The sequence below is a fragment of the Ictalurus furcatus genome, chromosome 4 (assembly GCF_023375685.1).
Source record: "Ictalurus furcatus strain D&B chromosome 4, Billie_1.0, whole genome shotgun sequence".
NCBI classification, from domain to species: domain Eukaryota; kingdom Metazoa; phylum Chordata; class Actinopteri; order Siluriformes; family Ictaluridae; genus Ictalurus; species Ictalurus furcatus.
In genome coordinates, this window is record NC_071258.1 from 23,377,371 (window position 1) to 23,402,676 (window position 25,306).

Sequence of the window (25,306 nt, forward strand, 5' to 3'; positions counted from 1 at the left end):
CGTGCAAGAAAGCATTTTTAAAGTTGTCAAAACAAATAAAAATGGCAGATATTATGTTAAGGTCATAGGCACCCAGTGCTTATGCCCAGCAAATCTTTTTAATTCTTTGTAGAAGTGAATGCTTTGGGAAACTGACTGAAAATGCTAGTTTGATCAAAGCATAACACTTTCACAATTTCCTGTGTCAGTGTGGACCAGGCCCAAGACTTACAAGTTGACACACAAGAGCACTTAGAATACTGCACAACTTTTTTCAGGTTCAGAAGGAGAAACTACATGCAGAACTAAAACAAGTTCTAAGTAGAAAAAGAAGACACCTGAAACAGAGTCACTCAAATCTCACAAGCATGGATCCTTCAAAGGAGAGGAGTGAGTCTGTGGTAAGCTAGAACCATAATAATCACAGTTAGTGCATGATTAATTTCTCACAACAGTGCAACTTGTTGGAAGACTAAATGCAAAAGGGTCAGAATTATCCAATAAGAGAGATTGACGTCAACATTGTAGTAGGTAGTTCAGCCTGGTATAGTACAAGTACAGTTAAATTGAGGGTGAGCTCACAAGGGAAGTGAGTTGCAAGTAGTATAATTGTTATACCATTAAAGACAAAACTAGATATACTAAATACCTAAGGTGAGTGTACTCAGTTGTTCATATTTAAGTATAAGAAATGTATCAAAAACTTTTCATTAGATTAATTTTGAAAAGGGTTTCATTAGAGATTTTGAATAGGGTTAAAGGTTATTAGAGTGGAGGACCATCAGAGCAATTTTCATCCAGAACTAGGGGAGTTGTGTGCTGGTTTTCTTAGCTGAATGTAGCATATAAAAGGCCCCCACTACATCACATACAGTCTGGTCCATAAGCATTTGGACAGGGACACAATTTTTGTAATTTTCCCTTTTTAACAACACGACAATGGATTTTAAATTAAGTGATTAAGATGTGACTGAAGTGTACATTTTGGGTCATTATTAGAGATACACCGATACTAAATTTCGGAGCTGATACCGATAACCGATTATTCAGAGTGATATCGGCCGATACCGATAGTTCTGCCTTTTAAACCTTCTTATAAATTTATAATAATTAATTCCACAATTCTGAAAGAAGTGCAAATAAAAACTTTATTCTCTCCATTTCAATAAGGTGTTTCACATTAACTGGTCTCAAACAGAAAACACATTACTCAAATTAACATTAACACATGAACTGAATTCTGAAGATTAAAGTAAGATTTCATAACTTATTGAATGTTATTAATTCATATTAACATTAAGTGAATTCTAAAAAACCTCCTGTTAGGCTCACATTCACTCACCACAAACAAAAGCATTTCTACTTCATCAGTGAACATCAAACTGGTAATGTATAGGCCTAATATAAACTCTTTTTTTTAACATTATGTAGCACTTGTATGCTCTGATACAACTTTATTGAGCTACTGGGCCAGTTCTAGGTTCAGATGGAGTGGGGTAACCATGAAAAAATTAGACCAGAGACCAGGTACTTTAAATACAAAAGCCGGCAGTTTACTGAAGGTCAACAAAGACAATACATTAAACAGACATCAGAACCAATGAATTGTCCTGCAAGTAGCAAAAGGTAGGTAGAACCCACTTTAATCCTTTTTTTCCCCCTCTTTCCCTTTCCTTCATGTATGTCACAAATAATTTGGTTTACCTAGCTTATTTTATTAGATTAGACCGGTCTAAATATCTTGTTTTAGGTTAACAGGGTGTGCCTATTTTCTCTCTTTTTTTTTATCCCTTGAGTTAACTCTTTTTTTCTTTCCTTACAGGTGAGGAAACATTTATGTCATTTCCAAATCAAAGTCAATTCAAGTAAAACACTCTTAAACCTTGAATCATAATATTCACAATGATGAAACAGAATACAATGTGAAGTAACACTTCAGATCCAGTTCAAGTTCAGTTTCACTTATACCTTCAAATTCAATTAAGATCAGTAAAGTCCAGTTCAGTCCAGTTCAGTTCCAAGGGAAAAAATTAGTCCCAACACTCCTACCGCTCTGGCAGCGAGTTTACTGGAGTCCCATCGTACACAGCAGATCCTCTCTGGCACGAAGAAGCCAAGTTGTCTCTAGAAACTTTGTCCATGGGTTTGGCTCGCCATCTTGTATCCCGTGTCTGTGTGTGTGTGTGTGTGTGTGTGTGTGTGTGGTCCCCATACGCAGCATACCAAAGTCCAATTTCAAACAGGAACATAAACAACAAAAAAAAACCTGACCTGTATAACAGGTCATAAAGGAAATAAATTATTCTAACCACATGAATAAAGCAAATACCCCATTACAATTTCTGTGAAACGTAACATTACTGCTACATCACTGTACATGTTTAACTAGGCCTCAGAATAGCTACTGAGACAAAAACAAGTATTGTTTTTGAGCTTCTAAATCAACACTTCACAAAAGCGTTTAACTTTTTAGCTTGTTAGTCTGTCTGCTTCTCCTCTCCACTCACTGCTCAGTGCTGCTTCAAAATGGGCCAAGGCGTCTCTTAAAGGGGAAGCGTCACCACAATTCCTTACAGCCATACTTCTATTTGTTTACATTAAATCACTGTCAAACTGTTTTTAACCATTCTTAATTGTTTCTTACATGTATGTGTTTTAACTGATTAGCTTATTTATGCATTTTATAAATTATTTATTTTTGATAATTCAATGTGGGTTACAGTTAACTGTAACAATAACATTAACATTAATTGGACATGAAATATACTACTCTACAAATACTTTTCTGTGCAATATATACTTTTTTTGTTAACTCATCTTCATTTAAATCTTTCGACGGTGTACTGGCACTTTAATGCAGCGCGGAAGCAGTGCGCGATTAGCGCTGGGGGAATTATACTTGATGCTAAAACTCCTGTTTCCCGTTTCGCTGCTGCTCACTTCCGGTGTAAAATGCTAGCAGTGCAGAGATTACAGAGCTTACAAACTGCAGTTTTGTCATCATTCCACACAAGAGACATCTTCTTTACACACAGCACGAAATCGATGTGTTTTCCCACCCTCTTTTGATTGACGGGATATAATCGGCGCTGATCATCAGATGTTTTTAAACCATTGGCCGATAGCCGATAGCATGAAAAATAGCCTTTATTGGCCGATACCAATAAGCGATAGTTCTGCCTTTTATGCCTTCTTTTAAATTAATAACAATTAATTCCACAATTCTGAAAGAAATGCAAATAAAAACTTTATTCTCTCAGTGCATCTCTCATCTGTGTATCTCTAGTCATTATCCATCTGTAATGTGAAGCGCTGTCCTATCAGTTTTGCAGCATTTGACTGAATCTAAGCAGAAACTACAGCTCTATACATTCAGAATTCACCCTGCTACTTCTATTAGCAGTCACATCATCAATAAACGCCAGTGACCCAGTTCCATTGGCAGCCATGCATGCCCATACCATAACACCGCCTAGACATGTTTGATAGGTGATGTCGAATGCTTTAGATCATGGGCCCTTCCTTTCCTTTTCCATACTTTCCCCATCATTCTGGTACAAGTTAATCTTGCATCAGAACTGCTCAGGCATTTTTTAGAGGTTTGTTAGCAACGTCAAATTTGGCCTTTCTCTTCTTGAGTGTTACCAGTGGTTTGTATCTTGAGGTACACCATCTGTATTTACATTCATGAATGTGTCTCTTGATTGTAGACTTGATTGTATGCCTACCTCCTCCAGAGTGTTCTTGACTTGGCTAGATGTTGTGAAGGGGTTTTTCTTCAACAAGGAAAGAATTCTGCAATCAACCACTTTAGTTATCTTCTGTGGACTTCAGACCTGTGGGTGTTGCTGAGCTCACGAGTGCAGTCCTTCTTTTTACGAATGTACCAAATTGGTGATTTTGCTACAAGTTCCTTCTATCTCTCTGATAGGTCTTTTTTGTTTTTTTCAGTCTAATGATGGCCTCCTTCAGTTACATCGACACCTCTTTGGACCACATATTGAGAGTTCCCATAAACACTTACCAAATGAAAATTCAATGCTTAGAATCAACTCCAGACCTTGTATCTCCTTAATTTGTCATGATATAATGAGGAAACAGGCCACACCTGGCCATGAAACTGCTTATCAAGCAATTGTCCAATTGCTTTTGAGCCTGTGAAAATGCAGGGCCTCTGTAAAAAAATGGCTGTAATTCCTAAAAGGTTAATGCAATATTTTTGTTAAACCCCTTGAATTAAAGCTGAAAGTCTACACTTCAGGCAATGTATATACAGTCATGTGAAAAAATAAGTACACCCCATGGAAATTGTTGGGTGTTTGGACAAATATAGACAAACATTTGATCCTTTTTGAAACAGTGTTTATTAATAAAAGTGATACACGCTGTCAAATAAAATTAACATTTTGTAGTAATTTTCACAATTTAAATTAACAAAAACACAGATCTGTCACATGGGGAAAAAAATCCATAAAAATTTCCATAAAATTAGATCCATAAAATCAAATCCATAAAATTAGAATCAGATGTTCAAGACTGGGTGCCAGTGATTAGAACCTGCTTAGGAAGTGCAGGTGGAACCTGTCTTAATTAAACTCCTCTCATATCTAGTGTCTGGTTTTCTCTGTGCTATTGAGGTAGGTGGTGTCATCATGCCAAGATCTAAAGAGTTTTGTAAGGCCTTCAGAAAAAAGTTTGTGGATGCCTATGAGTCTGGTAATTGATTTAAAATGATCTCCACATTATTTGAGATACATCATTCCACTGTAAGGAAAATCATTTACAAGTGGTGCAGATTTCAAATGACTGCCAATTTGTCCAGGACTGGCCGTCCCAAGTAATTCAGCCCAAGAGCAGACCATCTGATGCAAAAAGAAGTCATTTCATCACAGGATCTGCTAGTAATTCTTGCAACTGTTGGTGTCAAAGTGCATGCTTCTACAATCAGAAAGAGGTTGCACAAATTTGACCTGCATGTGAGGTGTGCCTGGAAAAAGCCTTTGCAAGACTACAGTTAACCACTGAGCATATAGACAAAGACCAGGCCTTCTGGAATAATGTGCTCCGGACAGACGAATCAAAGATAGAGTTGTTTGGCCACAGTAACAGCAGACATGTTTAGTGCTGACCAAAGACAGATTTTCAGGAGAAGCACCTCATACCAACTGTGAAGCACGGTGGTGGAAATGTTATGGTTTGGGGTTGCTTCACTCCCTCAGGGACTGGACAGCTTGCATTCATTGATTCAACTATGAATTCTGCATCATATCAAAGAGTGCTTGAAGATAATGTGAGGCCATCTGTTGAAGTAAAACCTAAACTGGACCTTTAAACAGGATAATGATCCTAAGCACAATAGCAAATCCACCAAGGAATGTCTCAAAAAGAAGAAATGGATGTTTGGAATGGCCTAGTCAAAGCCCAGCTTTGAATACCAGTGCAATGTTGTGGGGGATTTTAAACGGGCAGTACGTGCAAGAAAACCCACAAACATCTTGCAACTGAAAGAATATTGCACGCCTATAAGAAGTTATTTCTGGGGGCAATACTAGTTTCTGAGGCCAAAGGTGTACTTACTTTTTACACAGACAAATATTATATCTATTGATATTTCTGTTGAATAAATGATTGAAAAAGTTCATTTTGGTTGTGGTTTTGTTCAATTTCATTAATAGATATTAGAGATGCACTGATGTATCGGCCAATAAACGGTATCAGCTGAAAAAGGTTATTTTTCCCGCTATGGGCTATTGGCCGATAGTTTAAAAACATCCAATGATCAGGGCCGATTCTATCCTGTCAATCAAAAGAGGGCGGGAAAACACATCGGTTTCATGCTGTGTGTAAAGAAGATGTCTCTTGTGTGGAATGATGACAAAACTGCAGTTTGTAAACTCTGTAATCTCTGCACTGCTAACATTTTACGAGATTCCCCCCCCAGCCTCGCACTGAACTAAAGGGCCAGTTCACCATAGAATTTAAAGGGGCAATACACCGTAGATTTAAGTGAGTGACAAAAAAAAGTATATATTGCACAGAAAAATATTTGTAGAGTAGTATATTTCATATGCAGTTAATGTTTATATGAGTTAATATCATCAAAAAAAGTTTGTATTAGACCTTTATATTACCAGTTTGATGTCAGCGATGAAGTTGAAATGCTTTTGTTTGTCGTGAGTGAATGTGAGACTAACAGGAGGTATTTTAAAATTAAGTCAATTACTTCTGTTAATATGAATTAATAACATTCAATAAATTAAAAATCTTAGTTTAATCTTCAGAATTTAGAAATGTGTTAATGTTAATTTGAGTAATGTGTTTTCTGTTTATGAGAGCAGTAACTGTGAAACAACCTGTTGAAATGGAGAGAATAAAGTTTTTATTTGCATTTCTTTCAGAATTGTGGAATTAATTATTATTAATTTAAAAGAATGCATGAAAGGCAGAACTATCAGTATTGGTCATCGTATCGGCCGATATCACTCTGAATAATCGGTTATTGTATCGGCTGAGAAATTTAGTATCGGTGCATCTCTAATAGATACTGTTTCAAAGATGATCAAATGTTTGTTTCTCCAAATATGTCAAAAAAGCCAACCATTTCTAAGGGGTGTACTTTTTCACATGTCTGTGTGTACATAAGTTGTGTAATGAGTTTTAAAAATCTTTACAGAAGCAGGAGAAGAGCCATCTATCAGAGGTAGTGGAGGTGGTGGTAGAGACAGACGCTGAGGTAGGAGCTAGTGGCTACAGTGTCGTGGGTGGAGGAACAAAGGGGATCTTTATCAAAGATGTCTTGAAAGACTCACCTGCAGCAAAACATCTCAGCCTCCAGAAAGGTGAGACCTTAACATTCAGTTCCACAATTTGTAGTAGCACTTCCTCATCTCTTCAAGATGTTTCTTTATCATTTTTATAAAATATCCCATACATCATATCCTAAAATGACTTCTGTTATGTTTGTGCATTTATGCACTGCCGAAATCCTTAGTTGTTTGTTTGTTTACTTAGAGATTTAAGGAGTTTGGCTGCATTTTGATTGATCTCTGAGTGTTTGAATAATGATGTGCTTCTATAGGAGATCAGCTGCTTAGTGCCAGAGTGTATTTTGATAATGTGAAATATGAAGATGCTCTGAAGATCCTCCAGTGTGCAGAACCTTATAAAGTGTCATTCTTCTTGAAGAGGACTGTGGCTCAAACTGAAGTGACCGGTCATCTGGATGCACCGCATATTGAGCAAAGAGGACCTAAGGCTAAGATGCAAAAAATGGTAAATGGCAAAATGTTCTAAGAAAACAGTTTTTTTTTTCAATGTTACTTGTATATTTTACTTATAGAACTTCTACCTAATATACAGCCATAAGGGCACCTGTTAATACATTATGTTTCCTTTCAGAGTGTGAGAAGTGTGAAACAATTCAAAGCAAAGAAGAAAAGAGGAGGAAGATTTGGATTGAAAAGGCTAAAAAAGAGAACAAGAGCTGAAGCAGAAATGGACGTTGAGGGACCATCAGGTAGATTGGACTTTACTCCAGTTGATGTGGAGTTTGCACTCCCAAAATTTAAACTAAAAAAAAAACATGGAAAAGTCACTGCAGAGCGTTCGGGACATTTAGAAAGTATGAAGCTTAATGATGAGGAGACAAGAAAGATTAAATTTCCAAGGAGTAAAATAAAATCATCCATAGAAGGTACACAAATAAAATCATCCATAGAAGGTACACAACTTTCAACACCAAAAGGAGAAATAGAGATGCAAAAAGACAAAGGAAAAAGCCCAAAATCGCAAATGAAAGATATTAATGAATGTGTGCAAGGAAAGAAAATCAGCATGGCAACTGATATATCAGTACCAAATCTAAATCTAGACACAAAACAAAGACCTGAAGATGAAGCTGATGGATTCATGGCTAAAGGGACAAATGTGCTGTTTATTAACAGTGAAGGCTCTGGTGTCAAATGTGGGGACATTAGGATGCCATCCACTGAGATATCATTAGTAAAAAGTAAAGATGAAAGAGAAATTGTCCTAGAAAGACATTCTGGAAAAGGAGAAAAGATTCAAATGCCTAAGCTTGACATTTCCATGCCAGAAATAAAATCACCTGAAGTTGATATTAACATACATGGGCCTGAGATCAACAATGGCAATTTTCATGTGCCAGATATTGACATATCATTGCCAAAAAGAAAAGTTAAAAATGTTGAGCTTAAAGGTGAGGACAGTAAAGGGGGGAAGTATCAGATTCCTAAGACTGATCTTTCCTTACAAACAATGAAGTTACCCGAGGGGAATATTAAAGTGCAAGGCCCTGATGTGAAAACATGTCATGTTGGAATGTATTCCATGGACATATCATTACCAAAAGGGATGGCTAAAGGAGAAATTGACTTTGAAGGACATTCTGGAAAAGCAGGTAAAAGTGACTTGTCAAAGCTTGACATTTCCCTACCAAAAGGAACATCACCCAAGGTTGACATCAGTGTTGAGGGTCCTGAGATCAAGGGCAGAAAGTATCACATGCCAGATGTTGACATCTCACTGCCAAAAGGAAATGTAAAAGGGGGTGTTGATCTCAATGGTGAGACAGATAAAGGAGGGAGGTTTCAACTGCCAAAGGTTGATCTTTCACTACCAAGAATGAAGTTACCAGAGGGTAAGATTAATGTGGAAGGCCCTGATATCAAAGTCGGGAAAATTGACATGTCATCAATTGACATTTCATTACCAAAAGGGATGGGTAAAGGAGAAATTGACATTGAAGGACTGTCTGGAAAAGGAGGAAAGATAGACTTGCCAAATCTTGACATTTCCTTACCAAATGTAAAACCAACCATGGTTGATATCAGTGTTGGTGGTCCTGAGATCAAGGGCAGAAAGGTTCACATGCCAGATATTGACATCTCTATGCCAAAAGGAAATGTAAAAGGAGGCGCCAATCTTGAAGGCGAGGGTGGTAAAGGGGGGAAGTTTAAAATGCCAAAGGTTGATCTTTCACTACCAAGAATGAAGTTACCAGAGGGTAAGATTAACGTGGAAGGCCCTGATATCAAAGTTGGGAAATTTGACATGCCGTCAATTGACATTTCATTACCAAAAGGGAAGGTTAAAGGAGAAATCGATATTGAAAGACAGTCTGGAAATCAAGGAACGACTGACTTACCAAACATGGACATTTCCTTACCAGTAGTAAAACCCCCTGACCTTGATGTCAGAGTGGAGGGTCCCGAGATCAAAGGTGGAAAGTTTCACATGCCAGATCTTGACTTCTCACTGCCAAAAGGAAAAGTAAAAGGGGGTGTTGATGTCAAAGGTGAGGCAGATAAAGGAGGGAGGTTTCAACTGCCAAAGGTTGATCTTTCACTACCAAGAATGAAGTTACCAGAGGGTAAGATTAACGTGGAAGGCCCTGATATCAAAGTTGGGAAATTTGACATGCCGTCAATTGACATTTCATTACCAAAAGGGAAAGTTGACATGCCATCCATTGATGTTTCATTACCAAAAGGAATGGGTAAAGGAGAAATTGACATTGAAGGACTGTCTGGAAAAGGAGGAAAGATAGACTTGCCAAATCTTGACATTTCCTTACCAAATGTAAAACCAACCATGGTTGATATCAGTGTTGGTGGTCCTGAGATCAAGGGCAGAAAGGTTCACATGCCAGATATTGACATCTCTATGCCAAAAGGAAATGTAAAAGGAGGCGCCAATCTTGAAGGCGAGGGTGGTAAAGGGGGGAAGTTTAAAATGCCAAAGGTTGATCTTTCACTACCAAGAATGAAGTTACCAGAGGGTAAGATTAACGTGGAAGGCCCTGATATCAAAGTTGGGAAATTTGACATGCCGTCAATTGACATTTCATTACCAAAAGGGAAGGTTAAAGGAGAAATCGATATTGAAAGACAGTCTGGAAATCAAGGAACGATTGACTTACCAAAGATGGACATTTCCTTACCAGTAGTAAAACCCCCTGACCTTGATGTCAGAGTGGAGGGTCCCGAGATCAAAGGTGGAAAGTTTCACATGCCAGATCTTGACTTCTCACTGCCAAAAGGAAAAGTAAAAGGGGGTGTTGATGTCAAAGGTGAGGCAGATAAAGGAGGGAGGTTTCAACTGCCAAAGGTTGATCTTTCACTACCAAGAATGAAGTTACCAGAGGGTAAGATTAACGTGGAAGACCCTGATATCAAAGTTGGGAAATTTGACATGCCGTCAATTGACATTTCATTACCTAAAGGGAAAGTTGACATGCCATCCATTGATGTTTCATTACCAAAAGGGAAGGTTAAAGGAGAAATCGATATTGAAAGACAGTCTGGAAATCAAGGAACGATTGACTTACCAAAGATGGACATTTCCTTACCAGTAGTAAAACCCCCTGACCTTGATGTCAGAGTGGAGGGTCCCGAGATCAAAGGTGGAAAGTTTCACATGCCAGATCTTGACTTCTCACTGCCAAAAGGAAAAGTAAAAGGGGGTGTTGATGTCAAAGGTGAGGCAGATAAAGGAGGGAGGTTTCAACTGCCAAAGGTTGATCTTTCACTACCAAGAATGAAGTTACCAGAGGGTAAGATTAACGTGGAAGACCCTGATATCAAAGTTGGGAAATTTGACATGCCGTCAATTGACATTTCATTACCTAAAGGGAAAGTTGACATACCATCCATTGACATTTCATTACCAACAGGGAAGGCTAAAGGAGAAATTGATATTGAAAGACCGTCTGGAAATCAAGGAACGATTGATTTACCAAAGATGGACATTTCCTTACCAACAGTAAAACCCCCTGACCTTGATGTCAGAGTGGAGGGTCCCGAGATCAAAGGTGGAAAGTTTCACATGCCAGATCTTGACTTCTCACTGCCAAAAGGAAAAGTAAAAGGGGTTGTTGATGTCAAAGGTGAGGCAGATAAAGGAGGGAGGTTTCAACTGCCAAAGGTTGATCTTTCACTACCAAGAATGAAGTTACCAGAGGGTAAGATTAACGTGGAAGGCCCTGATATCAAAGTCGGGAAAATTGACGTGCCGTCAATTGACATTTCATTACCAAAAGGGAAAGTTGACATGCCATCCATTGATGTTTCATTACCAAAAGGGATGGGTAAAGGAGAAATTGACATTGAAGGACTGTCTGGAAAAGGAGGAAAGATAGACTTGCCAAATCTTGACATTTCCTTACCAAATGTAAAACCAACCATGGTTGATATCAGTGTTGGTGGTCCTGAGATCAAGGGCAGAAAGGTTCACATGCCAGATATTGACATCTCTATGCCAAAAGGAAATGTAAAAGGAGGCGCCAATCTTGAAGGCGAGGGTGGTAAAGGGGGGAAGTTTAAAATGCCAAAGGTTGATCTTTCACTACCAAGAATGAAGTTACCAGAGGGTAAGATTAACGTGGAAGGCCCTGATATCAAAGTTGGGAAATTTGACATGCCGTCAATTGACATTTCATTACCAAAAGGGAAGGTTAAAGGAGAAATCGATATTGAAAGACAGTCTGGAAATCAAGGAACGATTGACTTACCAAAGATGGACATTTCCTTACCAGTAGTAAAACCCCCTGACCTTGATGTCAGAGTGGAGGGTCCCGAGATCAAAGGTGGAAAGTTTCACATGCCAGATCTTGACTTCTCACTGCCAAAAGGAAAAGTAAAAGGGGGTGTTGATGTCAAAGGTGAGGCAGATAAAGGAGGGAGGTTTCAACTGCCAAAGGTTGATCTTTCACTACCAAGAATGAAGTTACCAGAGGGTAAGATTAACGTGGAAGACCCTGATATCAAAGTTGGGAAATTTGACATGCCGTCAATTGACATTTCATTACCTAAAGGGAAAGTTGACATGCCATCCATTGATGTTTCATTACCAAAAGGGAAGGTTAAAGGAGAAATCGATATTGAAAGACAGTCTGGAAATCAAGGAACGATTGACTTACCAAAGATGGACATTTCCTTACCAGTAGTAAAACCCCCTGACCTTGATGTCAGAGTGGAGGGTCCCGAGATCAAAGGTGGAAAGTTTCACATGCCAGATCTTGACTTCTCACTGCCAAAAGGAAAAGTAAAAGGGGGTGTTGATGTCAAAGGTGAGGCAGATAAAAGAGGGAGGTTTCAGCTGCCAAAGGTTGATCTTTCACTACCAAGAATGAAGTTACCAGAGGGTAAGATTAACGTGGAAGGCCCTGATATCAAAGTTGGGAAATTTGACATGCCGTCAATTGACATTTCATTACCAAAAGGGAAAGTTGACATGCCATCCATTGATGTTTTATTACCAAAAGGGATGGGTAAAGGAGAAATTGACATTGAAGGACTGTCTGGAAAAGGAGGAAAGATAGACTTGCCAAATCTTGACATTTCCTTACCAAATGTAAAACCAACCATGGTTGATATCAGTGTTGGTGGTCCTGAGATCAAGGGCATAAAGGTTCACATGCCAGATATTGACATCTCTATGCCAAAAGGAAATGTAAAAGGAGGCGCCAATCTTGAAGGCGAGGGTGGTAAAGGGGGGAAGTTTAAAATGCCAAAGGTTGATCTTTCACTACCAAGAATGAAGTTACCAGAGGGTAAGATTAACGTGGAAGGCCCTGATATCAAAGTTGGGAAATTTGACATGCCGTCAATTGACATTTCATTACCAAAAGGGATGGGTAAAGGAGAAATTGACATTGAAGGACAGTCTGGAAAAAGAGGAAAGATTGACTTACCAAAGATAGACTTTTCCTTACCAAAAGTAAAACCTCCTGAGCTTGATGTCAGTGTTGATGGTCGAGAGATGAAGGGTGGCAAATTTCATGTGCCAGATATTGACATCTCACTTCCAAAAGTAAAAGTAAAAGGATGTGTCAATCTTGAAGGTGAGCGTGGTAACAGGGGTGAGTTTAAAATGCCAAAGGATGATTTTTCCCTACCAAGAATGAAGTTACCAGAGGGCAAGATTAATGTGGAAGGCCTTGATATCAATGTCAGGAAAGTTTACATGCCATCAATTGACATTTCATTACCAACAGGGAAGGCTAAAGGAGAAACTGATATTGAAAGACCGTCTGGAAATCAAGGAACGATTGATTTACCAAAGATGGACATTTCCTTACCAACAGTAAAACCCCCTTACCTTGATATCAGTGTTGAGGTTCCACAGATCAAAGATGGAAAGTTTCACATGCCAGATATTGACATCTCACTGCCAAAAGGAAAAGTAAAAGGAGGTGTTGATCTCAAAGATGAGGCAGATAAAGGAGGACGGTTTCAACTGCCAAAGGTTGATCTTTCACTACCAAGAATGAAGTTACCAGAGGGTAAGATTAATGTGGAAGGCCCTGATATCAAAATTGGGAAAATTGACATGCCATCAATTGACATTTCATTACCAAAAGGGATGGGTAAAGGAGAAATTGACATTGATGGACTGTCTGGAAAAGGAGGAAATATAGATTTACCAAAGATGGACATTTCCTTACCAGTAGTAAAACCCCCTGACCTTGATTTCAGAGTGGAGGGTCCCGAGATCAAAGGTGGAAAGTTTCACATGCCAGATATTGACTTCTCACTGCCAAAAGGAAATGTAAAAGGGGGTGTTGATGTCAGAGGTGAGGCAGATAAAGGAGGGAGGTTTCAACTGCCAAAGGTTGATCTTTCACTACCAAGAATGAAGTTACCAGAGGGTAAGATTAATGTGGAAGGCCCTGATATCAAAGTCGGGAAAATTGACATGCCTGCAATTGACATTTCATTACCAACAGGGATGGGTAAAGGAGAAATTGACATTGAAGGACTGTCTGGAAAAGGAGGAAAGATAGACTTGCCAAATCTTGACATTTCCTTACCAAATGTAAAACCAACCATGGTTGATATCAGTGTTGGTGGTCCTGAGATCAAGGGCAGAAAGTTTCACATGCCAGATATTGACATCTCTATGCCAAAAGGAAATGTAAAAGGAGGCGCCGATCTTGAAGGCGAGGGTGGTAAAGGGGGGAAGTTTAAAATGCCAAAGGTTGATCTTTCACTACCAAGAATGAAGTTACCAGAGGGTAAGATTAATGTGGAAGGCGCTGATATCAAAGTCGGGAAAATTGACATGCCTGCAATTGACATTTCATTACCAAAAGGGAAGGTTAAAGGAGAAATTGATATTGAAAGACAGTCTGGAAATCAAGGAACGATTGACTTACCAAAGATGGACATTTCCTTACCAGTAGTAAAACCCCCTGACCTTGATGTCAGAGTGGAGGGTCCCGAGATCAAAGGTGGAAAGTTTCACATGCCAGATATTGACTTCTCACTGCCAAAAGGAAAAATAAAAGGGGGTGTTGATGTCAAAGCTGAGACAGATAAAGGAGGGAGGTTTCAAATGCCAAAGGTTGATCTGTCACTACCAAGAATGAAGTTACCAGAGGGTAAGATTAACGTGGAAGACCCTGATATCAAAGTTGGGAAATTTGACATGCCGTCAATTGACATTTCATTACCTAAAGGGAAAGTTGACATGCCATCCATTGATGTTTCATTACCAAAAGGGAAGGCTAAAGGAGAAATTGACATTGAAGGACAGTCTGGAAAAAGAGGAAAGATTGACTTACCAAAGATAGACTTTTCCTTACCAAAAGTAAAACCTGCTGAGCTTGATGTCAGTGTTGAGGGTGGAGAGATGAAGGGTGGCAAGTTTCATGTGCCAGATATTGACTTCTCACTACCAAAAGTAAAAGTAAAAGGGGGTGTCAATCATGAAGGTGAGGATTGTAACAAGCATGAGTTTAAAATGCCAAAGGTTGCTTTTTCCCTACCAAGAATGAAGTTACCAGAGGGTAATATTAATGTGGAAGGCCCTGATATCAACGTCGGGAAAGTTGACATGCCATCCACTGACATTTCATTACCAAAAGGAATGGCTGAAGGAGAAATTGACATTGAAGGACTGTCTAGAAAAGGAGGAAAGATTGACTTACCAAATTTTGACATTTCCTTACCAAAAGTAAAACCAACCAAGGTTGATATCAGTGTTGAAGGTCCTGAGATCAAGGGCAGAAAGTTTCACATGCCAGATATTGACATCTCTATGCCAAAAGGAAAGGTAAAAGGGGGTGTAGATCTTGAAGGTGAGGATGGTGAAGGGGGGAAGTTTAAAATGCCCAATGTTGATTTTTCTCTACCAAGAGTGAAGTTACCCAAGGGAAAGATTAAGGTGGAAGGTCCTGATATCAAAGAAGGGAAAGTTGACATGCCATACACTGACATTTCTTTACCAAAAGGGAAAGCTAAAGCTGAAATTGACATTGAAGGTTTGTCTGGAAAAAGAGCAAAGCTTGACTTGCCAAAACTTGACATTTGCTTACCAAATGTAAAACCACATACGCTTAATGTCAGTGTTGAGGGTCCAGATATCAAAGGTGGCAAGTTTCACATACCAGATATTGACATCCACTTGCCAAAAGGAAAAGGGGGTGCTAATTTTGAAGTTATGCCTGATAAAGGGGAGATGTTTCAAATGCCCATGGTTGATCTTTCACTACCAGGAATGTTATTACCAGAGGGGAAGGTTACTTTGGAAAGCCCTGATATCAAAGTTGGAAAAGTTGACATGCCATCCCTTGATATATCATTACCAGAAATACAGGCTAAAGGAGAAATTGACATTGAAGGACCTTCTGGAAAAGGAGGAAAGATTGATTTGCCAAAGATTGACATTTCTTTACCAAAAGTAACACTGCCTAAGGTTGATAACAGTGGTAAAGGCCCTGAGAAAAATGATGGACAGTTTCACATTCCTGGTATTGATATCTCCTTGCCAAAAGGAAAAGGGGGTGTTGATCTTGATGGTGAGGCTGATAAAGGTGGAAAGTTCCATATGCCCAAGGTTGATTTTTCTATACCAAAATTGAAATCTCCAAATATTGAGGAACCTGATGGTGGAAAAATCACTATGCCAGCTATTGATCAATCACTTCCAAAAGGAAAAGCTGAGGGATTTGGTAATTTTGAAAGTGATATTGCTATGTGGGGAAAGCTACATATGCCTGACCTTGAACTTTCATTACCGAAAATTAAATCACCAAATACTGAGTCAAAAATTCACAGACCAGACATAAATGATATAAATATGCCTGATGCCAGTGTTTGTCGAAGCAAAGGTGGTAATTTAAAATTGTCAACCGTAAAGCTACCAAGTGTTGATATATCAGCACCTAAGGTTGATCTTGACTTTGGTATTTCCAAAGGTAAAGGCACTGATAGAGAGGACATTGAACTTCTCAAAGCTGAGGGCAGCAGACCATCATCTGGAGCAAGTTTTGACATCCCAGATGTGACTCTAAAAATGCCTAAAATTCCACTGCCTAAATTTGGGGGAAAATTTAAAAGTGAAGACACCCAAGTAGAAGCACTTAGCTCATCTGCTAATTTGGATATAGAACAAAATATACCATCTGTAGGGATAAATGCTGATGGAAAAGTAAAAGGCAAAATAAAGAAGCTACAACCTGAAGGAGATGTGAATGCTTCGCTTGATTTGGGAGCAGAAAGCAAGGAGCATTTTAAGGCTCCAACATTAGATACAAAGGCAAAGGTCAAAATGCCCTCAGTGGAGATAGCCCTGACAGCCCCATACATACCAGAGAGAGAGGCATTGCTGCCAAAATCTGAGATTGATGTATCTGAGGCAGATATCAACACTTATGAGGGAAGTTTAAAAATCCCAAAGATGCCAACTGTTGATATATCAGTACCAAAAGTAGATTTGGATGTTGTCCTACCAAAAGTAAAGCAAGCGGCATTAGTTGACCCCAGTTCTTCTAACCTCAACCTTGAAAGAGATAACCTAAAGTTACCACATATCAAAAAGCCTAAAGTTGATATATTACTACCTCAATACAAAACAGCTTGCACTGACACACCAGATGTAGAACTGGAAGGTAAATATGGGAAATTCAAGATGCCAAAAATTAGAATGCCAGCCGTGGAAATATCATTACCACATCGAAAAACGGTTGTGTATTCTTCAGATTTGGACATCAACCTACACAGTGGGAAATGTAAGATATCTGATGTCAAAGTGCCCTACATAGATGTTTCAGTACCCCATGGTAGAATAGACATTGAATCTCCAGATTTGAAAACAGAAGGACAAAATGCAAAGTTGCCAAATATTACTCAGCCAACTGTGGATAAATCCCTGCTAAAAGGGAATGAAGTTCAAGAAATGGACACAGGAGGATGGCAAAAATTAAAGATTCCAACAATAGATACACAGGGCCCAGTGAAACATCTTGAATTGGATATCGGATTATCAAAAGATGGTAAAAAGGAAAAAAAGTTTGAGCTTCCCAGTATTGACCTCAGCCCCTTGGCATCAGAGGAGAAAGTCAAGGGACCAAAAGTAAAAGGTACCAAGTTCAATATTGGAATGTCTAAAGTAAAAACTTCTACATTGGAGACAGATGTAAGTAAGTCTAGTAATGTGAATGCAGGTCAGCATTTATCCTCAAAGTTGTCTAATATCAAACTGCCTGAAATAGAAATTTTTGAATCTAATGTAAAAAGCAAATGTCAAGGAAAACTGGTATCAACAGAATGTACCCCTACAGATGCTGGTTCTTTAACTTCACCTGAAGCCAAAGTCAACATTAAATCACCAAAAGGATCTTCCCTGACCACAAATCCTGAAATACAGTATGAGGGCCCTCATATCCCTAAAGTAACAAAAGCAGTTTTTGTTTTGGTTAATTCCCAAACAGAAAGCTATGTTACCGTAACTAGCAAAGCAAGTGCTGAGACTGTAGATAAGAAAATTAAAGTGCCAAAAATCATAAAGAAGCAAAGCTTTGAAAAGTCACATTCAAAGGGTAAAGGAACAAATTCTGGGGAGGAGGAGGCAAATGATGAAGAGTTAAAAACAGGAGAATTTAGGTTGCCAAAACCTGAGCTTTCTTCACTATTCTCAAAAAATGTGGGAGAAGAGGAGAAATTGGAGATGGGCATGGAACCTGAGAATAAGAATAGCACAGAAGCTAGCAAAGGCACTAAAGATAAATCAGGAAAAATATCATTTCCAGGTTTCAAGAAGAAATCTGTAAAAGGTGATGAGGAGAGTGAAAATGGCTGTGTAGTGTCCTCAAAAGCCAGGGTGGAAATGTTAAAAGAAAAGCAAGGCTCTGAGTCTCCAGTACCAAATATTTCAATTGGATCTGTCTCAGGAAAGAACAGAACACAAAAAGAGGTTGGATCCATAGAAGATATTAGAAGCAGTCAAGAGTTGGAAGAAAAAGAGGCGATATCTTGGTTTAAAATCCCCAAAGTCACTCTTAGCCCCCATTCCACTGGCATCCTGCAGATCACACCAGAGGGATCTCCAAAGGACAGCAAGTCATCTTTACAGTACTCCAGTGAAGAGATTTCTGGAGGTTTCTACAGGAGGATGCCAAATACTGAATTTTCCACTCAGGATGTTTCTCCAAAACACACAGTCACCACAACAAAAGAAGGGACTTTCACTGTGGTAACAGAATCTGCAAGTAGCAGCTCAAGTACACACTGGAAACAGTAAATTAGGGGTAAATCAAGGTATAGTGGAATATTTTTATATTGTTGTTGCTTTTTCGGTGCTATACAGAATGAATGTATTTACATAAATACAGTCACTATTTAATGTAGCACACATTTTATTTCATATACTTGCACTGACCAGTCAGTATTATTCTTTATGCAGATAATTACTTTCTTCAATTAGATTATTAGTACTACTTCTCATACCTGCAAGTCATGCATTAGATCGTATAAACACATAGGTGAAAATAAATCACAAGGTGAGTGGAATTTGAGGTAGAATTTTTTTTATTGGAAACATAATAGTTTTTGAAGCTTCATATGTTCGTGTTAACTTTTTTTTTTAATTATTATTATTATTGAAGCTGAACATGTGTTTCTTCCCTTATATAAGAGGAATATTGTTTTAATAAATAACACCTAAACTGTAGAAGAATGAACTGTATATATTTAAATATTTTTTAAATAAAAATTATTTTTAGTGCCATGAATTGATTTAACATGAAAATTAATAAAAATTTTAAAGACACATAATATAATATAATATAATGACTTTTAGAAATATTTAAATGCATTAAAATGTGATGCAAGGATGTGTACAATGATGTTGATGTGTCTGTGTGGGAATGGTTTGTGTTCTTGATTTTGGTCTTGATTGAGTGTGCATTGTGAAATTCTTTGCCGCATAATTTTTCATAATTTCAATCATGATCTGAGTATGAAATTTTAATTAATTTTAATTAATATAAAATGCAGACCATTATTACTGTATAGTTTTTAGCATGTCCTTTACATTTCATTTTTAAAGCACAATTTCTCAGCTTGATGAAATATTAAATAAAATATTTTACCTGCTCTTTCATTACTCTGAATTTCTGCAGTCTTTACTGTTAGATAAGACATGTGCCTTTTGCTGTTCATGTAGTGTATATAGTATTATGCAAATAATAAACATTAAACATAAATAACATTATAAATAATGTTTAATTGGGTCCTTGTGGAATTGAAAATCAACATTTCTGAATTTGAATGAGGACTTAAGCTGTGGGTTTGTTTGTTTGTTTGTTTTTTGTTTGATTGTTTGTTTGTTTTTACATTATTTGTGGTTTAACAACTGGAATAAAGTAATAGCACTGCCATATGCATTTAATGTAAAATTAATAGTCTCAGTGCATATATACATATGCACATAAAAAAAACATTAATTGCACCACCCAGTGTAAAACCCAAAGCTCACATACTGTATGCACTCCACTCTCCTGTTCAGTTGACTGTAAAAAATTAAATACAAAAAAAGAAAGAAAGAAAATGAGCAAATGAGTTCCAAGTTAAAAAATGTTTCTTTATCATTCCAGTGCCCTTTTTCATATATATATATGTTTTGTACAATCATTATAATTTCTGCTCAGATATTCAGAAATAAAAGTGACTAGCTTAAAGCAACAATAGAATGGTTATTCTTTTAACCATAAGTCCAGACATAACAGAAGGGAAATTAGCATACAATTATAGGCAACAATAATATGGCTATTTAAAGGGAAAGTGTAACTGAATACTTTCAATTCAAAATATGTCCATATTATATTAATAACTTCAAGAAACTAAGTGAAAAGATAGTAAGTGATAAATGTTTGTTTTTTAAATCCATATAAAAAAAAAAGAATCTCTGAATTTCTTCAGTAGATAAAGGTAAAATATATGCGTATGCAAAATAATGCTAGGAAATTATAAAACTCCATGTGCATGTATGCAGACATGTCAAGAACTTCCATCAAAGTAATGTAGTTACATACTGTATGGTGCATTATTTGCAATAAACACCATGGATATAATAACTCTACACACGCCTTGTTAAAATTGCATGTATTTGTCATGTGAACAATGAAACCAAGATTCATCATGTAAGACTTTTTCTACCAATAAAATTCAGGTAAAAATAAATATAACCTTTTTAGGGAAAAAAGTGAAAAACTTATAATTACTTGGATGCACAAGTGTGCTCATATTTATTTATATTTTTGTAGCACTTTTTGCTTGTAATACAGTGCTCATTCTTTTTGGGTTAGAGCATTTTAATAACAGTCTTTTATTTTCTGAATAATTTTCTCCTTCTTCTGGAAATCAGTTCAATTCAACAGACAGTTCAGTTGACATAATCAACATGTATGCATGTATAAAATAGGAAGCATATCAATGTAAGACAGGAACAACTCCATATATGGTTTTCAGGAAGTCATAGGAGTACGAGCAAATGTTATTCAGGAAGGTATGTAAATGTACAACGGTATTCAGGGAGACAAAGGAATTCGCAAACGGTGAGGGACTTTATCTCTCTGTACATGGTTGGGAAGAGTTAACAGAGGAACAAAGAGAAAAAGGTGTTAACACAGGAACAAAGAAAGTGTTAACAAGCGAACAGAGAGCAGAGAGTGTTCACAGTAAACTTATCACATATCCTCCGTCAGTAAAAGGTTTTCCTTGTCTTACAATTGCCAATGAGCCAGCAAAGCTGACAGCATTCGGGCTTCCAGTTGCCGCTTATGTCTGATGCTGTCCAGCTTGCAGTTTACGCTGGAGCTCTGCACGTTCCTTTGGCTTTCACCCACCGGCTACTTTGCTGCAAATGCAAAATGTCTCTTAACAGTTGATTTTTTTAAACGAGGCAATACGTTCTATGTAAATCAGACACAGCAGAGCACCAGAGCTTTCAATAAAAGCATATACTTCAGTCCATCCACTTTGAAATGTTTGATGCTCTTCTGAATACTTTCTTTTCGCCATCTCCACAAACTAGCTAGGTAGCTGCTTGACTCTGAGGGTGAGAGGTTACCATAGAAACGTAAGTTGTTTGCCATTGATTGGTGTCATGACACAGCACTGCATACATGCACTAGCCGGAACAACTTGAAATATATTATTATAAACGGACTTTTCATTAACTTAGGTACGCTGTACAACAAAGGAATAGTAATTGACTTTGCATTTTCTATAGGAAACTGATCTCCAGTGATGTGCTTTTAACAATCATAAGTTGGTGAAGGGTGAGACACCTGGCGTGAACACATTTTTTCTTTTTTTTTTTGTAAAATATTTCTATTTGTTTTCACTTGAATTTTGTTGTGTGCTACAGTGAGGGAAAAAAGTATTTGATCCCCTGCTGATTTTGTACGTTTGCCCACTGACAAAGAAATGATCAGTCTATAATTTTAATGGTAGTTGTATTTGAACAGTGAGAGACAGAATAACAACAAAAAAATCCAGAAAAACGCATGTCAAAAATTTTATAAATTAATTTGCATTTTAATGAGGGAAAAAAGTATTTGACCCCCTCTCAATCAGAAAGATTTCTGGCTCCCAGGTGTCTTTTATACAGGTAACGAGCTGAGATTAGGAGCACACTCTTAAAGGGAGTGCTCCTAATATCAGTTTGTTACCTGTATAAAAGACACCTGTCCACAGAAGCAATCAATCAGTCATATTCCAAACTCTCCACCATGGCCAAGACCAAAGAGCTCTCCAAGGATGTCAGGGACAAGATTGTAGACCTACACAAGTCTGGAATGGGCTACAAGACCATTGCCAAGCAGCTTGGTGAGAAGGGGACAACAGTTGGTGCGATTATTCGCAAATGGAAGAAGCACAAAAGAACTGTCAATCTCCCTCGGCCTGGGGCTCCATGCAAGATCTCACCTCGTGGAGTTACATTGATCATGAGAACAGTGAGGAATCAGCCCAGAACTACACGGGAGGATCTTGTCAATGATCTCAAGGCAGCTGGGACCATAGTCACCAAGAAAACAATTGGTAACACACTATGCCGTGAAGGACTGAAATCCTGCAGCGCGCGCAAGGTCCGCTGCTCAAGAAAACACATATACATCCCTGTCTGAAGTTTGCCAATGAACATCTGAATGATTCTGAGGACAACTGGGTGAAAGCGTTGAGGTCAGATGAGACCAAAATGGAGCTCTTTGGCATCAACTCAACTCGCCGTGTTTGGAGGAGGAGGAATGCTGCCTATGACCCCTGGAACACCATCCCCACCGTCAAACATGGAGGTGGAAACATTATGCTTTGGGGTTTTTTTTCTGCTAAGGGGACAGGACAACTTCACCGCATCAAAAGGACGATGGACAGGGCCATGTACCGTCAAATCTTGGGTGAAAACCTCCTTCCCTCAGACAGGGCATTGAAAATGGGTCGTGGATGGATATTCCAGCATGACAATGACCCAAAACACACGGCCAAGGCAACAAAGGAGTGGCTCAAGAAGAAGCACATTAAGGTCCTGGAGTGACCTAGGCAGTCTCCAGACCTTAATCCCATAGAAAATCTGTGGAGAGAGCTGAAGGTTCGAGTTGCCAAACGTCAGCCTCGAAACCTTAATGATTTGGAGAAGATCTGCAAAGAGGAGTGGGACAAAATCCCTCCTGAGATGTGTGCAAACCTGGTGGACAACGACAAGAAACGTCTGACCTCTGTGATTGCCAACAAGGGTTTTTAAACCAAGTACTAAGTCATGTTTTGCAGAGGGGTCAAATACTTATTTCCCTCATTAAAATGCAAATCAATTTATAACATTTTTGATGTGCGTTTTTCTGGATTTTTTTGTTGTTATTCTGTCTCTCACTGTTCAAATAAATCTACCATTAAAGTTATAGACTGATCATTTCTTTGTCAGTGGGTAAACATACAAAATCAGCAGGGGATCAAATACTTTTTTCCCTCACTGTATATCACAATAAAGGTGGAAAAGATATCACATGATTTATCTTTATTTTTCAACATCACAGAAACCTGCAATTTTAACAGAGGTGTGTGTACTTTTTATATCCACTGAACATCTATCATACAGCCATGTTTATTTCCTACACACCACTGAGAGGCAACATTATCCCTGTAAGTGCCTGATGGTGCTAAGCACAGAATTCCTGCAGCACACCTTTGAATAAGATGAGGAGGAGAGATCCCTTTGTAAAGTATTCAGTATTCAGTTCAAATCAATACAATTTTATCAACATGCAAGTGGGGACTCCAGAAGGTCTAATTATGGCATTTACAGTTCTACTTGTGACATATTAGTCAATTAAACTTGACACGTTAGCTGTTACATAGAGACTCTGAAAACAGGGTGAAAACTAGACTTAGCAGATAAAACCTGCTAGACTTAGCAATAAAACCTCTGAAAACAATACCTTCTCTACTTTAAAGCTTGTATTTAAATGCAAATTATCTAACAAAAAATGTGAAATGTACCTTATGCTGATAGAAAGTAGGTAATAACACTATAAACTAACACACGCAATTATAAAGCCCACACTAACGCAGCAACAGGAGAAGACATCATGATTTGGGAAACAGGGGAGCTGAACTCTCCGGATAACCGGAAACTGTAATGCGAACAGTTTCTTGTGCACATGCAAAAGGCTCTGTGATTTTTTTTGCACAGGTCACTTCAGGGGCTCCATAAAATTCCATTATGTGAGGGAAAACTAAAATAATTTACAGTCATAACACCATGTCAAAATAAGAGAGTCTCAGGTAGCCTCAGAGAGCAAAAACTGTGGCTTATCATTGGTGTGTTGGCATGCCTGCTGCATGTGGTGCTGTGAACAGAGACTAATTAGTGTGATAAATTACTTGAGGTCAGTTAACAAAGTTCATATCCTCGAAGGACTTGGATTAAATTCCTTGGGACTGGAGTAGGGATGGCCGATTTACTTAAAACTACATCATGATATTTCATGATATAAATTCCAATATGAAAATAGTAACATTCAACACTATCTATATAGCACTATGTATATAGCACACAGTGGTCTGTGTTTTTGCTTGAGGTGGTGGCAAAAATTTGATGTGTTTTCCACCCTTTGTTGATATGGGTTTTTGACACACTTTACAAATCACAGCCGTTTGATTCACATCTGATCTTCTTTATCTGAACCACTTCCGTATTATGGCGGAAGCTCCTTTTGGGGGGATTCATTCATTTTCCTTGTCTAGGGTTTGAACTCCGCCTTCCGCCATGCTTGCTCTCATTGTACATGTACGATGCCCATGCTGCGGCATGTAAACAAGTCATCAACTATATAGTCAGTATCACAGGATGACAAATTCTTATCATGGGGACCAATTGTACCAGTATATCATGGACAATATGATATGGCACAGACCTAGACTGGATTATCTTCAACAATCACTTATACAGCCTTGCCCTAAATGCAGCATAATGCCAATTGTGGCACAGGAAGTGTACCTTGCAGGCTATGGAAGAACTGTGGCCTATTCAGCAAGTTCTCTCTAACAATACAGGAGTGTAGCAGGGATTGAAGTGGAAAACCACAGGACCCATTAGAAAAAGAAACTTGAGCTGCTCTGTAGTGCAATCAAAAGAAGAATGGCAGCTGACAGGGGGTTCAACTGCTCAGCCCTGTGGAGAGAAGAGAAGGAGTGCCCTTACTGTGTTACAACACAGAGTAGAGGAGTTGATACTAGACATGGGCCAATTGCAAGATCTGTTAGCAGCAATGCAACTTCACCGTGAAGTGCAGATCTTGGTGGAGCTTCCTCACAGAGACAGACCCTGATATACTTTCAGTTGCTGCATCTCATTTTCTAAGCTTGGGACCCGCCCTGAGCTCTCATATGAGGTCGAGAGCACATGGAAATCACAACCTGGTATAAGAGCACACATAATGGCTACAATTTCAGATGTATAAACTATAAACCTAAAGTCAGTGCCACCCGTGAAGAGACAGATGACCTCTCTAGTGGTACAAGCAAAC

General features: G+C 38.3%; 1 protein-coding gene across 1 annotated transcript in view; it reads left to right on the forward strand.

Moving 5' to 3' along the window:
* prx (periaxin) overlaps positions 1 to 19,920 on the forward strand; it is a 39,041-nt gene extending 19,121 nt beyond the window's left edge. The window contains exons 5-8 of the mRNA XM_053622275.1: positions 258 to 380; positions 6,653 to 6,818; positions 7,058 to 7,251; positions 7,378 to 19,920. Of these exons, the coding sequence (XP_053478250.1) occupies positions 258 to 380; positions 6,653 to 6,818; positions 7,058 to 7,251; positions 7,378 to 18,522 (11,628 nt within the window). The 3' untranslated portion in view covers positions 18,523 to 19,920. The remainder of the gene's footprint in view (positions 1 to 257; positions 381 to 6,652; positions 6,819 to 7,057; positions 7,252 to 7,377) is intronic.
* The last annotated feature ends 5,386 nt before the right edge of the window (positions 19,921 to 25,306 follow it).